The 14,328-nt window shown below is 58.7% G+C and overlaps 1 protein-coding gene across 28 annotated transcripts in view; it reads left to right on the top strand.

Annotated features, from left to right (window-relative positions):
* The window catches only part of ABLIM2 (actin binding LIM protein family member 2), a 152,501-nt gene that overhangs the window by 134,292 nt on the left and 3,881 nt on the right, over positions 1-14,328 (top strand). For 27 of the 28 annotated variants that reach the window (XR_014244481.1, XR_014244482.1, XR_014244484.1 and 24 more), the window contains 3 exons: positions 1,108-1,162; positions 2,532-2,597; positions 2,763-2,843. Coding sequence is in view for 1 of the 28 variants with exons in the window: in XM_082391452.1 (XP_082247578.1) it covers positions 1,108-1,162; positions 2,532-2,539; positions 2,763-2,843 (144 nt within the window). In the remaining 27 variants the exon portion in view is untranslated. The remainder of the gene's footprint in view (positions 1-1,107; positions 1,163-2,531; positions 2,598-2,762; positions 2,844-14,328) is intronic. The other variant, XM_082391452.1, reaches the window with a different exon arrangement.

Here is a 14,328-nt window from a genome sequence, read left to right as displayed (position 1 = left end):
CAAAGTATCAGAAATGTAAAGACCGGCTCCAACCCTCCACTTAGGTGCTTACCCGCCTCGCTGCCCTCATCCCGGCGTCTCTGGGCCTCAGTTTCCCCTGTTCAGGATGAAGGACTTTGGACTCGGTGCTTTCGGAGGCCTCATCCTGCCCCCGCGCTCGCTAGGGCTATGACCAGCTCCTGACTTATCACCTCTTGCAGTAAATTAGTGCTGAAAGCTCTTTCCCTGTAATACAACCCAAGGGTGAAGAATATAATCCCTTCTTGAACTGCAGGGCTCTCTCCGTGGAAATGTAACCCCTGTACCCAGTTCCAGAAGCACTGGCCAAGAGCCCTGACCCCGTGTCAGACTCTGTACCAGGTGCCAGGGATACGGGCACAAATAAAACATTTTTCTCCACTGTGGGCAGTGGATGCAGGGCCAAGACAGAGTTGGACAGGAGAGGGACTGACTGACCCTGTGGGGCCTCAGCACCTGCATTGTGGGGCAGGAACCCTCTGTCGAGGTTTGCAGGATGACTTTTTCAGGTGGGCAGAGGGAAAGAGAATTCCAGACATCAGAGTTGGCTGCTGGTGCCATGGAGAGGTGAGGGAGGCACCTGAGGCAGGTGGCCGGGGTCCGAGGTCCGTGCCCCCTCCGGGTACCATCCCTGGGCATCGTCAGCAATCACAGCCACTGTGATCGTACGGGGTGCTCACGACACTTGGGGTCTGTGCTGGGGACTTTACGGACACCAGCCACCTGAGCCCCTGGGGACAGTGCGTCTGGAGGGAGCAGAGCCGTAGCCCTAGTGAGTGAGCCTCCCTCTGGGTCCAGGCCAGCTGCGGGCCGAGGGGCCGGGCGCCCTGGAGCTGTCATCACAGCAGGAAGCAGCTGGCTGGACAGGCAAGGGCAGCTCAGGCCTGGAAGGCGGCGGGAGGTATGTGAGCAAACCCGCCGCGTGGGAAGCCGGCAGCCCCGACAAGTGTGGGCGGCCACTCGGCCCTTCCAGAGCCCGGCCTCAGTGGGCACCGTGGGCTGACCCTCCTCCCGGCCAGGCCGCCAGGACCCCGGCGACAGCCTGCCCCCTGCAACCTGCCCCTGCCGCCCTCTCTCTTTCTCTTCCAGAATGCCAATCTGGCCCCTTGTGGAGCAGACCTGGATGCCAGCTGGGGCACGCGAGGTACAGGAAGCGGGGACCCCGTGGGTCTCTGGCTGGGGCAGGGGTCGCTAACAGGTTTCCACGAGTTTCGTTCTGAAACCACCCCCGACCTGGGCCGCTGGCAGAAGGCTGTGAGCGTGGTGGAATCGGGGAGCCTGGGGCAGTCATGTCCCCGCCTCTCCCGGTCAGGGATGGCTTTACCTCCATCCTAACGTTGCCTGAGATGCTCCTCCCCCCTCCCTCCGGCGCTCCCCACCTCCTAACTCAGATGCTCCTCCGTTTCCTGACCCAGGTGCTCACCTCTTGAGCGCTGCCAACCCCACCCTGACTTACTTGTCACTCCAGGTCACCTGGGGAGAGATCTGTGTTTGAATGACCGTCCCACGCCAGGGCTGAGGCCAACCCAACACCTACTGTTAAATTCTATAGCAATAGAGGAGGCAGAGACACAGTGAAAAGCCCTCGGGTCTGAAGTTGGGGCAGATCCTGCCCCAGCCCTGCTCTCCGCGTGGCCTCCCAGGGCTTCACACCAGCAGGGTGGCCTGCAGGGAGGTTGGTGTAACTAGAGAGACCCGGTCACGTGGCAGGCGCCTGCCCAAGGGCTCTGCCAGCCCTGAGCCGCCGGGCCCCGCGATGCTCACTCATGATTGTCCCCCAAGGGTGACCGGAGCCCGCTCTCTTGGGCTGCTTCGCGCTGGATGTGGGAGTGGAGGGAGCTCTAAGTGGCCTCCAGGCCCCCGGGCTCAGAGCTGGGGCAGCCAGGACCCTGCATGGCACGTGGGGAAATTCAAGGACCGGCCCGCCGGTGCCCAACCCCTCGCCAGGGTCTCCCTGCCGAGACAGGCTTGCTTGTGGCCGAGATCCAGAGATGCTGCCCTGTGGTTTCTACGTGCTCACGGAGGCCTCCCATCCGTACAACTTTAGTTTTTAACAAGCCGCTTTTAGTCTGGAAGAAAAAGCTTTTAAAAAGCTAGCATGTGGAGCTCTGTATTGAAAAGGAGTAGCTACAGGGTAAAGAAGGTAAAACAGTAAGAGGCAGGGGGGTTCAACCCCAGCAAGGCTGCCTGTCTCCACGGGGGTAAACCGAGGCAGGCCCGGACCACCAGGGAGACAGCAGCACAGCTGAGGGAGAACACGGTGCCGCGTCTGGCTCCCAGTCTGGCCTCCGGCCTCCCGACCATGCCTCCTGCTCCTAACCTCCTGCCCCTGGCTTCCCGCCGGAGATCCCAGAGCCCGTCCCCCTGCAGCTCAGAGGATGCTGCGGGCGGGGATGGAGACCGCAAGGCCCGGCCCGCCGCAGGGTGGGGTCCTGGACGGGCTTGCTTCCACCTTTGGGCCAAGCTCGTGCGTGTTCTAACCCAGCCCCTGTGGTCTCTGCTTTCTCTTACAGAATACAAGGTAAGAGGGGCCGCCTGCTCCTGCGCTGACCTCCAGCTGCCGAGCTGCACCTGCCCAGGTTAAAAGTTCCTTTTGTTGTGCTTTCCCTGTGAAAAGCAGACATTTCCCTGTGAAATGTGTGTGTCAGATGCAGTATGTACCTCTCTGCTGGCCTCGGGCTCGGCTCTTTTGTCCCCGCACATGCTTGCTTCCTGAGTGAACCCGGACTTTCGTCTCCCCGCAGATCTATCCTTATGACGCCCTCATTGTCACAAACCGAATCCGCGTGAAGCTGCCCAAAGATGTGGACCGGACAAGACTGGAGGTGAGGGGGGCCCCAGGGGTGGAGGGTCACGTCTGCCGAGCGAGTCTCTGCAGCTGCCTTGACGTCCACAAAGTCGACGTTCATCGCCCCCAAGGTCCCTGTGGCGACCGCGCGGTGCCCGGCGATGGGCTTAGAGTCAAGGTCCCTCGTTGTTTCAAAGACCGGAGAACGTGGTCATGTACCCAACAAAGATGGCTGTGCAAAGTGGGACACAGCTGCTTGCGGTTTGGGGCAGGGAAGCCTTCGTCACTGTGCTTAACTGGGTAACATTCGCCTCTTCCCCGAGCGCTGATATTCAGAAAATCGGCCCAATTCATGGCTTCCCGTTTGACCACTCTCGCCCCGATCTTGAATAATACTGAGCTCTGGGAGCAAGTGTATGTTTAAAAGACCCGCAGGTCAAGGGCACAGACATCTGTTGACTGGGCCCCACCACGAGCCACGGTCCCAAGTGGCCAGAGTGCGTACTTCATCCATCCTCACTGTCCTCCCACAAGGAAATCAAGGGCCAGCAATGGACTTCACCTCCCGAGCCATGTCAGGAAGGTTTCACTGGGGTGAGGGCTCTGGAGGCTCCTCAAGGCCCAGGGCCAGCCGCCCCACCTGTGCCCGGGGGGCTGGGAACACCTGAGGCAGAGTGTGTGTCCGGCCAGCGCCAGCCCCTGCCCTGCTGCCTGTGTGGGCGGGGGCTCAGGTGGCTGCTGGGAGGGAGCCGTAGGGGCGTGGTTGTGGTTGAGGGGCACCAGCAGTGCCCCGGGGCTCCGGAGGGCTGCCAGGTGGGAGCCAATCTGAGTGGAGAGCAGGCAGATCTGTAAGGAAGCCCCGTCTCAGGTGGTCCAGACAGATGCTCTGGCGCCCTGATCTCCGCCCTTTAAGATGAGGATATTGATAAGCACTGGGTGGGTGGCTGTAGCCACGAGAGGTCACATAAAGCCCCTCGCCCAGGGTACGAGGTAGTGGTGGCAAGGAGGGGACAGGGACGCCGGTGTGGCCGCAGCAGTTGGGGGAGGCGTGTCCATTTTGACTTCTCTGTTGCAATAGTAGGAACTTGACCCGAAGTGGTTTAAGCTAAAGGGGAATTGCCAGCTCGTACGACTTGACGGGTCCCTTCGGGTGGGGCTTAGTCATGTCTCCAGACCCAGATTCCCTCCTTCCATCTCCTGAATGTTTCCTCTGTGTGTGTTGGCCTGACTGATGGACAGATGTTCACCTCCCCTCCCCCGGGGCTCAGAGTCTGCAGGGAAGAGACTCGGGGTGGGGGTGGGGTTTCCTAGAGGGGCTCTGGGACCTGGGACCTAGAGACAGGGAGGATGATGGTGGGCTCACACAGCAGCAAGGGCTTGGCTGCGGGAAGGTGGGGAGCTGAGGCCGGGGGGGAGGAGCCGCACGGCCAGCAAGCCCGTGGACGCTGTGGTCAGGCAGTGCAGCCCACCCGCTGAGTCTTGGACTCCCCAGGGTGTGGGCGGCATCTTGCCAGCAAAGGACCACAGAGCCGAACGACCCCAGGGCCTTTGCTCAGGAGGCTGGCCACTTAGCAGGACATTTGGACCTCACCCCGTAGAAGAGGAAGGACGACTGGAATGTCCTGACCCGTTAGGACGAGTGCGGGTCACTCCCGGGGCTGGGGGCGGGGCGGCCGGACCGGCTCGGAAGCTGGGGTGTGAGTGGGGGGCAGGGGGAGCACGTGGAGGTGCTCAGAGCAGGCCCCGAATCAAGCTTAAGGGATGCCTGCCCGGTGCTCTGGAAGGCGAGGTCCTAGGCAGCCTCTTCCTGGGCCTCACCCGTGACCATCCCCGCTGCCTCTGCAGGGGACACACTCTTTGGCTCCTGCTGAAGTTGAGCCCTTGTGAAGGGTGTGGTCTTGTCCCACTGCTGTAAAACAGGAGGCTTGCGCTGCTGGGTGACTCAGTCAGGACCCGCCTGAAGGGCTCCCATCGTTCTGCATGTTTGTTCCTTAAGCGTGGGTGCCCTGAGGGCTCCTGACTCCCACCGCAGGGCGCCGCTCCAGCTCCTTGCACAACAGCAGCCTCGGGACCACCCGCCCCTTGGGACTTGCTGCTTCCCTCTTGGGTCTGGGGTTCGCTTTAACCAACTCCCATACCCCACCCCTTATTTTGCTACAGTACAGAGTGAAGGTGCAAAATATCAAGTGGTTAATACATGTAAATGTTTCCCTTTTAAAAAAAAAAACCTTGGAGGACGGGGTAATGCGTTTAATCACCCAAATCTCCAAGAACACACCCAAGGGTGCGTCCCTCTGTAATCATTCTCTTCCTGATCTCAGTCAAGCCAGGAGGCAAATTGGAAGCATTATCACAAACGGGGCACGTCCCACAGTCTTCAGGGTCTGGAGCTGGGGTGTGAGCCAGGAGGGGCTCAGGAGGGGCTCAGGAGGGCCTCCATCCCAGCAGGAGAGGAAGGGACACCAATGTTTTTATTTCAGGGGAGAGAGCTTTATTTTTAATATAAAAACAATTCATAACTCTTGTAAAAGTCCAGAAAAACACAAAGAAGAACGTAAACATTACATGGAATTCCCCTACCGAGTCAAAACTCCTGTTAGCTCCGGGGCGGACATGCTTCCGGAAATCTCTTTTTTTGCACAAATACCCAGAGATAACTGAATTCTCTTTTGGATAAGTAGCCTCGTACTGTTTATGCAGTTTGACATCTGCTTTTTCTCTCTGAAATTTTATGTGAACATTTTTCCATCCCAATTCATGCGGATCCGCTCGTCCTTTTAGATGGCTGCGTGGTGGTCCCGCGTCCTGTTCTGATGCCGAAAACTTGGCCTCTGTGCACTGGTGCTGAATTGAATCTCGGAGACAGAGTTTTGGGTGAAGTAGAAGAAAATAGCTTTATTGCTTTGCCAGGCAAAGGGAGCCACAGCAGGCTCCTGCCCCAAAAAACTGTATGTCCCAACCTGGGTGGATTTGATGAGGAGTTTTCTAGCAATGGTTCAAGGGGGGGGGATTGCTGATAAGATTAGGGTGTGTGCAGGGCCTGCACTCCTTTATTCTGGCCTCAGGTGGTCTTTTCTGGAGTGAAGAATACTGACATCTTCCATTTATTGGGGTTCTAGTTCGATAAAGAGCTCAAAATATATTGTTATGTGTATTCCTTGAGGTGGAACCAAGACCCTGCCCCAAGGCTGCACTATCGTTTCTTGGCTGTTCTTCCCTTGTTTCTGCATCCCGTCCCTTCCCTGATTAGCCGACTGTTCGAATCTGCCCTTTGGAACTCAGGGAAGGTCATGGAGGCTGGAGTCTGATCCCTACAAACAAGGAACAGGGGGCACAGAAAGGCTTCCGTGCCCAGGAGCCCCACAGTGTCCTGCTAGGCTTCAGTTCCACACAGGGGAGGGTCCCAGGGGCCAGGCTGTGGAGTGACAGGCCGTTGGCTGGGGCTCGGTCACATGGCAAAGCTGCGGGTCTGCTGTGTGCCCAGCAAGGGGAGAAGATGGACGTGGGCAGACAGCTGGTGGTGCCCACACACCTCTGTAGGGTTGGTCCCTGGAAGGAGGACCACTCTGTCCGTCAAATGGTCAAGGCTTGTCATCCATCCTTTACTGCCAGAGTACTTGGCTGAGTCTCAGTGGTTTGGTGAACACGTGCCAGGCACTGAGCTGGGCCCTAGGGACGCACAATGAGCAGAAACCAGCATGAGCTCTGCCCGTAGACGCCGCCTGCTGGGAGGTAGACGTCAATCAACTGATGACCCAGATGAGTGTGTGAAGTTATACACCAAGATAAGGGCTCTAAAGGAGAGGAAGGTGGGCCTGTGAGCATTTGAAAGGGGGTAAAAGTTAACTGGGTGCAGTAAGTGTGCCTGCATGTGTGTGTGTGTGTGTGCACGTGCACTTGCACGTAAGGTGAGTCATGGCAGATAGGAAGAGAATTCCAGGAAGAGGACACAGCAGGTGCAAAGGCCCTGGGGCAGGAGGCAGCATAGCCTGTTTGAGAAGGAACTAGCTGTGCTTGAGCGGGTGATGGGCAGGAGGGGCCAGGCCTCGTAGGGCCCTGAGCCACGATAAGCAGTTTGGTTTCTAGGAAGGGCAAGGCTTTTACACGGCAGGACGACCTGATTACGTAAGTAAAACAGCGCCCCGAGGCTGCCCTGTGAAGCCTAAATTGGCTATGTGGATGCAGGGAGACCTTTTGGAGGCGGTTGGGTTGTCCGGGCAAGAAATGATGGCATCTTGGACAGGGTGGTGGCAGTGCGGAGGTGAGAGGCAGGTAGATTCAGGCCCTATTTGGGAGGTCAAAGTGGGAGGGGCAGGGGCACGCCTGGCGTGACTCCGGGCTGTCGGGATGGGGTGCTGGGTAAGTAGCGGTCACTCGGTGCAGCAGGACGAACCCAGGTTCTGATGACGTTTGTCGCTCTGGCCTGTGAGGCACAGACAAGGGAATTCAGGATGCTCAGCCTGACAAAGAGAAAGGCGCCACATAGGCACCTGGTGGCCCACAGTAGGTGCTCAGTAAAGGTTGGTGACTCATGGAGGTGTTAGGAAGGAGAGTGGCAGTCCTCCGCCGCTCTGGAAGTGCTGTCACATAGAAGGCAGTCAGATGAATCGTGTGATCCCAATGCGCAGAGCCAGGATCAGGCTTCCCGGGGAGACCCGTCCGGGGCCAGTTTTACACCATCCCTGAGATCCAGCACTTTCTGTCCTGGGGGGGGTCTGGGTCCCAACGCCTACCCCTGGCACCCAAGGACCTCATGCCTTGGAGGGTCTCAGATCCTTCCTGCGTTTGGCTGTGCCAGGAGCTTCCACTCTGAGGGGGAAGAGCCTTGCCTGCCCCGGGCAGACTCAAGTGTCCTCTTACCTGAGGCCACTCCTGCAAACCTCTGCCCAGCTGCCCGGCATTTGCCGAAAGACGTGGCCATTTTGCTCGTGCATCAGCCTCTTGCCATCCAAAGGTGGCATCCTGGTGGAGGGAGAGAGCACTTAGGGTCGGGATGACCTCGGTGTGAATCCAGTCTCCATAATGTCTAGCTGTGTGACCGCGGACCAGTTACTTAACCACTCTGAGCCTGACCCATACCTGTCAGATGACATCGCTGTTGCCTGTCCTGCTGGGTGGTTTGAGCATCTATTCAGTTGTTCAGAAGTAGCCATGAGCACCTGCCGTGAGCGAGCCCCAGGCAGGTGTGATGTGCACACGGTTTCAATTATTTTGTCCATGTCACCCCCAGTTTACCAACCTGGGAACCGAGTAGGCCAGTATGGATTAGAAAAAGGTTTCCACGGGGATGGGGTGCTATGGGTTGGCCAAACAATGATTGCTAAGAACTTAGTGGAAGAGCAAGGTGGCTGGCTGTGAATGGAGGTAGGATCAGCCACAGGCTTGGCCGCCAGGAGAACAGAGGTCCCTCCTTGATGCCCGATATGGGGTAAAAACAGGATGTTTGAGAATTTATCAGATTTGGCTTATTTACAAGCACTTGATCACTAGGCTGTTCCAAGCACTTGACACGTTCCTGTACTTGGTTTTCACAAGTCGGTGCAGCAGCTGCAGAGGAGGCCTTGGTGGGAAGGGGTGGGGGTGGGGGAGCTGGAGGACGTCCCCAGGCCCTCGGCTTCTGGGGGACAGACCTGGGGTTCCGGCTAAGTAGTCACACAGGGCCACTGTGCTGTGCATCTTCCTGGATTAATTACAGTATTAAAAGTGAATTTCTAATCACCCTTCCTTGCCCCAACCTCCCAGAGCACACATTCGGCTCCTTAGATAGGAAGGTGTATCAGCCAGGGCCCTCCGGAGAATCAGAACCAACAGGAGACAGGTAGACAGACGGACAGACAGATAAGGACATAGATATGTATTAAGAAATTTAATTTAAGGAATTGGCTTCCCATGGGGCTGGCAAGTGTGGAATCTGCAGGGCAGGCCAGCGGCAGGCTGGATGGACACTCAGGCAGGAGCTGACACTTAGAAGCAGAATTTCTCCTTCTCCAGGAAGCCCTCAGTGATTGCCCCAACGGAGTGAATGAGGCCACCGCATTATGGAGGGTCATCTTCACTTAAACACTGATTGTAGGCATGACCACATTGACAGAATACCTTCCCAGCCACCCCTAGACTAGTGTTTGGCCAAACAGCCAGGCACCAGGGCCTGGCCAGGCTGACTCATGCAGAGAGCAAAGGCTGCCGGCTGAACAGGTTTGGAAGGAGGGTGTGTCCAGGCGAGTCCCCAGGGTCCTCCTTTCTGAGTGCTCAGCAGAGGCAAGGCTGAGCGGCTCCTCTGGGGCCACCTCTGCCAGACCCTGAGGCTAAATGCACACCTGAGTTTGCTCAAGCAGGAAAAGCCCAAGTTGTAGGAATGTGCCTGAAAAATAAGGTCCCACAGTTAAAGAATACGTCCTTTGTTTAGACTCATCTGACCGGTCTGATAAGAACCTGACAGACTGATGGTGAAGTGTGGGTTCCCAGCCACTGGGTGTGTCTGGGAGATGGGTCTGCCGCAGCCTCCGGGACCCTAGGGCCTCCCAGGAGAGGCACGGAGAACAAACAGGAGCAGTCCTCCAAGGCCAGGCCAAGTGGCAGGGACTTAGGGGTGGAGGGTGGGGAGGGAGGAGGGAGACGCAGTGCAGAGTAGGGCAGGCAAGTGGAATGGGCTCTGAAGGAGGAGAGAGGAAGCTGGGAGGCAGTGTGGCCAGCAAGATGAGAGCACAGATTTAGATTTAGGGATGCAAAGAGCACAGATTGTCCCTGGATGAGGATGGCAGACAGGCCCATCCTGCCCTACTGGAGCTGAGAACCAGATGAGATCAGCAGTGACTCTGTACTGAGAGACATACATGGCCCGGGGCCTGCTCGCTTGGCTAGTGCAATGTGGGAGGGCTCTCTGGAGGAGGGGGACATTTGAACTGGTACCTGTAGAAGGAAGAGGAGCTGCTGTGTGAAGTGGAGGGAGAGCACTGCAGGCTCTGGGTGGCAAAGAGCCTGGCGTGTTCCAGAACCCGTAGGTGCCCACCGTGGAGCAGAACGGTGGTGGAAGAGGTGGGCAAGGACACGGTGAGACAGGGCCTCCTGTCTGCAGACAGGGCCTCCTTGTACAGTGTGATGGGGCAGGGAGGCACCGTGGGACCCAGGCCTCAGAAGAAACGTGGGCCCTTGCCGGTCCAGGATTCGCAGGCTGAGCGGGTCTGGGGCCTGAGCCCACCCGATCGGCCCCCATTGGAGCAGGGGGCCTGGCAGTGGCCGGTGGGCTGGCGTGGGGCATCTGCACTTGATGAGGTGGGCAGGGGGTACTGGGAATGCCCTGCAGGGAAATCGAGGCAGGCCAATCCCAGCAGGGTGGCGGCTAGCCTGGGGTACCCTGCAGAGCAGGGGGAGTGCAGGCCGAGGGCCTCCACCACAAAGCCCCGGACGCTTCCAGAAGCTGCATCAGGGGGCAGGAAATCAGGGCTGAGGGAAGGGCCCGGGCTCTCGAGCCACCTGGCCTGGCACCCAGGCTGCATGCCCTCGGGCAAGGCATGGGACCTCTCTGAGCCTGGGTTTCCTGAGGTCGTAAAATGAAAACTAGAATCTCAGGGCAGGTGAGGATGGCAGCAGCTCTCATAAAGTCCCTTCCCGAGCCTGGCCAGTGGTCCTCCATCAGTGCAGGAGAATGGCGGGGTTCAGGGTCCGAACTGGGATCCCCGAGTAGGCCTCCTGGACCCGGACTCTGCGTGTATGAGTGTGTGTGATTCTACCAAAACGGGCCACTGCGTCGTCGTTTCGGAGGGTCCGTGACCCAGAAAAAGTGGGGCTTTCTGCCACAGAGGGACAGAATGGATGGCCCGGCTTCCAGGTAGACAGGCCTCCGTGGGCCCGTCTGCCAAGGGGAGGGTAGCCCCCCAGCTGCGTGGACCTGCTGGTCTGAACGGCACGGTGGTCTCAAGGAGCAGCAGATGGCAGCTTCTCAGAAAGAGCCCTGGACCCCTGGCCAGAAGGTCCGAGTTCTAATGTGCCACTTGCAGGCTGGGTGACACGGGAGATGTCCCCGTCTGTGGCCCGGTCCACATCCTCTGGGCACCACCAGCTCCCACACTCGTTGCCTCCCTGGGTGTGAGTGCGCGTGTGCATCTGGCACAGAGCCGTGTGTGCCCTGGGTTCCCGGCTGCTGTCCCTTGATGAGCCCTTGCTGCGAGCAGAGGTTAGTGGCCGTTACTGATTCCTGTATTCAGGGAGCCCTTGGCGATGAAGCCAGGTTACAGGGTTAAGTCAGATCACGTCCCTCGGAAAACTACCTCTGGCTGTAAGATGCTGGTGGCATGTCATCAATGCTTCACAAGGCATCAAGGCCTCCAGGTCCCAGGCCCTTGCATGGACTTAACTGTGCTCTGACCCACCTGCCTGGCAGGTGTGAGATCTCTGTGGGGTGGGCGCACCTGCTCTGGTTTATTTCTGCGTCCAGGCACCTGAATGAGGAGAGAGCAGAGCGCCTGCATAGGACCAGCCCTTCCCCTCCCTTCTCTCCGCTCACCCTACCGCCCAGGAGCGCCCCAGGCAGGGTCCCAGGCCCTGTTCCTGCCCGGGGGTGCTCGTTACCGAGGGACCCCTAGCGCATCCGGCTCGCTCAGAAATCAGGGGCTGCTAGAGCTGCCCCTGTTGTTATATTTTCAGGAATTTCCCACGCTGGTTGTTAAACCAGCCATTACTGAAAAACAAATGATGTAAACTTATGATTATGAAGATTACATTTAAAGCAAAGGTGATAAATACTCAACACTCCCTGCTCCCTATTCTCTCAACTACATTTTACTACCATCTGTGCTCCCGAGGTTACTTAACCGCTACTGCATCTGTGTGCGGGAGGAACAATCTGTGACGATGTGCCCCCGGGCATCTCTTTCCAGCTCTGCATTCAGGGGCGTCACGTTGGAAGCTTGAAACTGGCCGTGGTGTATTTACACCACGGAAAGGAGGCTTGCGGGTCTGGGAGCCTGGGGTGACGGGTGCAGTCAGGAGAGACTTCCTGGAGGAGCTGACACCCAAGCCCAGGTCTGGGGAGTGAGTAGGGGTTACGTGGGCAGAGGAGGAAGGGCCGGCATTCCAGGCAGAGGGAGAATGGGTGAAGGCACAGACAGGATTATTCCGATTTTACAGACATCACAGCTGAGGTCGTGTCACTCAGCACAGCTGGACAGGCCTGGAGCCAGGACTGGATTCTTGTGTGTCTGGCTCCTGAGCCCGAGGTCTTTGCACGATGCTGCCCTGGAGGGTGACACATAGGCAGACCCCCGGCAAAGCGTGTGGGACCCCTACCATGCTGCAAAAATGGCCTCCTCCCCAGGGGCTCTCCCCGGTGCACCCCAGAAGCGAGGCCATCCTGGAACGTCCCTCGGCCCAGGCACCATGCCCTGGGCTGCCTTCCTGCCGGCTCAGGAGGGAACTCGGCAGTGCCTGGCTTTGGAGGGTCAGGGGAGCCTTCAGGAGCCAGCGGCCGGGGGAGTTGGGCCAGGGTCAGAAAGCTGGCTCTGGCCTCTGGGGTCAGCCATGCTCTGCCACGTCCCTCCTGCTGCGGCAGGCACTCGGGCGGGCAAGAAGAGCCCTGGATGGGGGGCCCTGACTCTGCCTTGAGAGAGATTACCAATTTCTCAGCTGCCAGGAGTGGGAGCCCTTAGCCCCTTCTTCCCTGGGAGGCCGTGGGATCAGCCAGGTGTGGTGAGATACTATAGACCACACAGCTGGAGCTGGGATGGCTGAGCACATCCCTCTGCCAGGCCTTCCCCATGTGACCCTCTCCTGCCCTCCAGAGCCCTCAGGCAGCCAAGTTTTGTTCTCAGCCTACAGATGAGGAAGCAGGACCAGAGCCCGGGGGTCCCTGCCAGCCCCCAGGACTTGCCCTTAGCCTGAATCCCCAAACCCAGCTGCCATCAGCTGCTCTGGGAGGGATGTGACACACGCGGGCTCCTGGGCCCCTAAGGCTGCCTTGGGAGGTTTTGGGGGGGCGGAGGGGAGGGGGCAGGCACTCTCAGATGTGACAAGCACCCCGGGGCATTGTGACAGGGCTGCGGGGTTGGGAACTCAGCTGGGACACCGTGCAGCACCCCTCCCTCCCTCCTGCTCCCGGCTGCCTCCCCGGCAATGGGGTGGGCTCCTGTGGCCAGGTGGGGGCCAGGCGGGGGGAGCAGGGTTGGGAGCGCCAGCCCCAGAGGGTCCTCTCCTTTGCCTCTCCTCCCGCCCGCTAACCCACCACATGTCCCCAGTTCTCAGGCCCCCAAGGTTGGGTGTCCCCTTGCCCGTAGAGCCCGGGTTTCTGTGCAGCTTTTCGGACTCAGTCCTCAGGACATCTCGGTGTGGAGGCTGGAGGACGGGCTGCATGAGGCCTGCGGTGGGTGCCGGGGTGAGTGACTCCTTGCGCCCCCTTCCCACCCCCCGCAGGCCCTGCCGTGGTCCCCCTGCTGCTAGCGGGAGGCTCCCGGGCCCTGAGCACAGGGTCACCCTCACGCGCCGCTCGCCCCTTCCCAGCTTAGAGCGCGGTGACCTGTGTCGCCGCTCTCCCCTCTCCTCCCCTCTGTGTGTCACCGCCTGGGAGACCCAACCCCGGAGACACCCAGGGGCCCTAAAGCAGGAGATCACAGGCTGCAGGGGCGCTGGGCGCCACCCCACAAGCCCGCTCCGTGCCCCCCCTGGGATCCCTGCTCGCGGTCCCCTCTGGGCCCCTTCCCCTTGCTTCCACCTCCCCAGGGCCCGGCCCTGAAGACCCTCGTCTCGCTCAGGCCTCTGATCTTTCTCTGCCCCGCCGCGCTCCCATGAACCACTCGCAGCCACGCCCCCCGGGGCCTCAGGACCCCGGCCTGTGTCAGGCTCCCGCTCAACACTCATCCAATAACAGGAGACGCGATTGTCCTTTTATGCTTCCCGTTGGGCATCTTGGTTGACCCACAGTCCTTGGGAAGGTTGTGACATGGTACCTGGAAGTGGCTGCTGAAGTCTGAAATGACAGTTCTGAGTCCCCGTGGGCTGGGTTGTGGATTCCCCAGATCGGCAGGAAACCCCAGTGTCAGCACCATGCAGGTGGCTCGTTTCTGGCATGTGCCAGAACCTTCTTCCTGGTTGCAGGTCCGAGATGGCAACAGGCGGCTTACGGCCCTTCCCTGGCAGAGACTAGCTTGATGGTGTGTGTATGTCTGTGATGTGTCTGTGTGTATCTGTGTAAGTGTGTGTCCAGTATGTCTGTGTGTATCTATGTGTTTGTGTATGTCTATGTGTGTGTCTCCATGCGTGTCTGTGTGTGTCTATATATGTCTGTGTGTGTGTGTCTGTGTGTGTGTCTGTGTATGTCTGTGTGTCTGTATATGTCTGTATCCCTGAGTGTGTGTGTGTGTGTGTCTGTGATGTGTCTGTGTGTATCTGTGTATGTCTGTGTGTCTTTGTGTGCGTGTGTGTCTAGTATGTCTGTGTGTATCTGTGTGTCTATGTATGTGTGTGTCTCCATGTCTGTATATGTCTCTGTGTGTGTGTCTGTGTATATCTGTGTGTATATGTCTATGTGTGTG

The sequence above is a fragment of the Balaenoptera borealis genome, assembly GCF_965194805.1.
Source record: "Balaenoptera borealis genome assembly, chromosome: 4".
In the NCBI taxonomy this organism is placed as follows: domain Eukaryota; kingdom Metazoa; phylum Chordata; class Mammalia; order Artiodactyla; family Balaenopteridae; genus Balaenoptera; species Balaenoptera borealis.
This window is presented reverse-complemented; position numbering and strand designations above follow the sequence as displayed.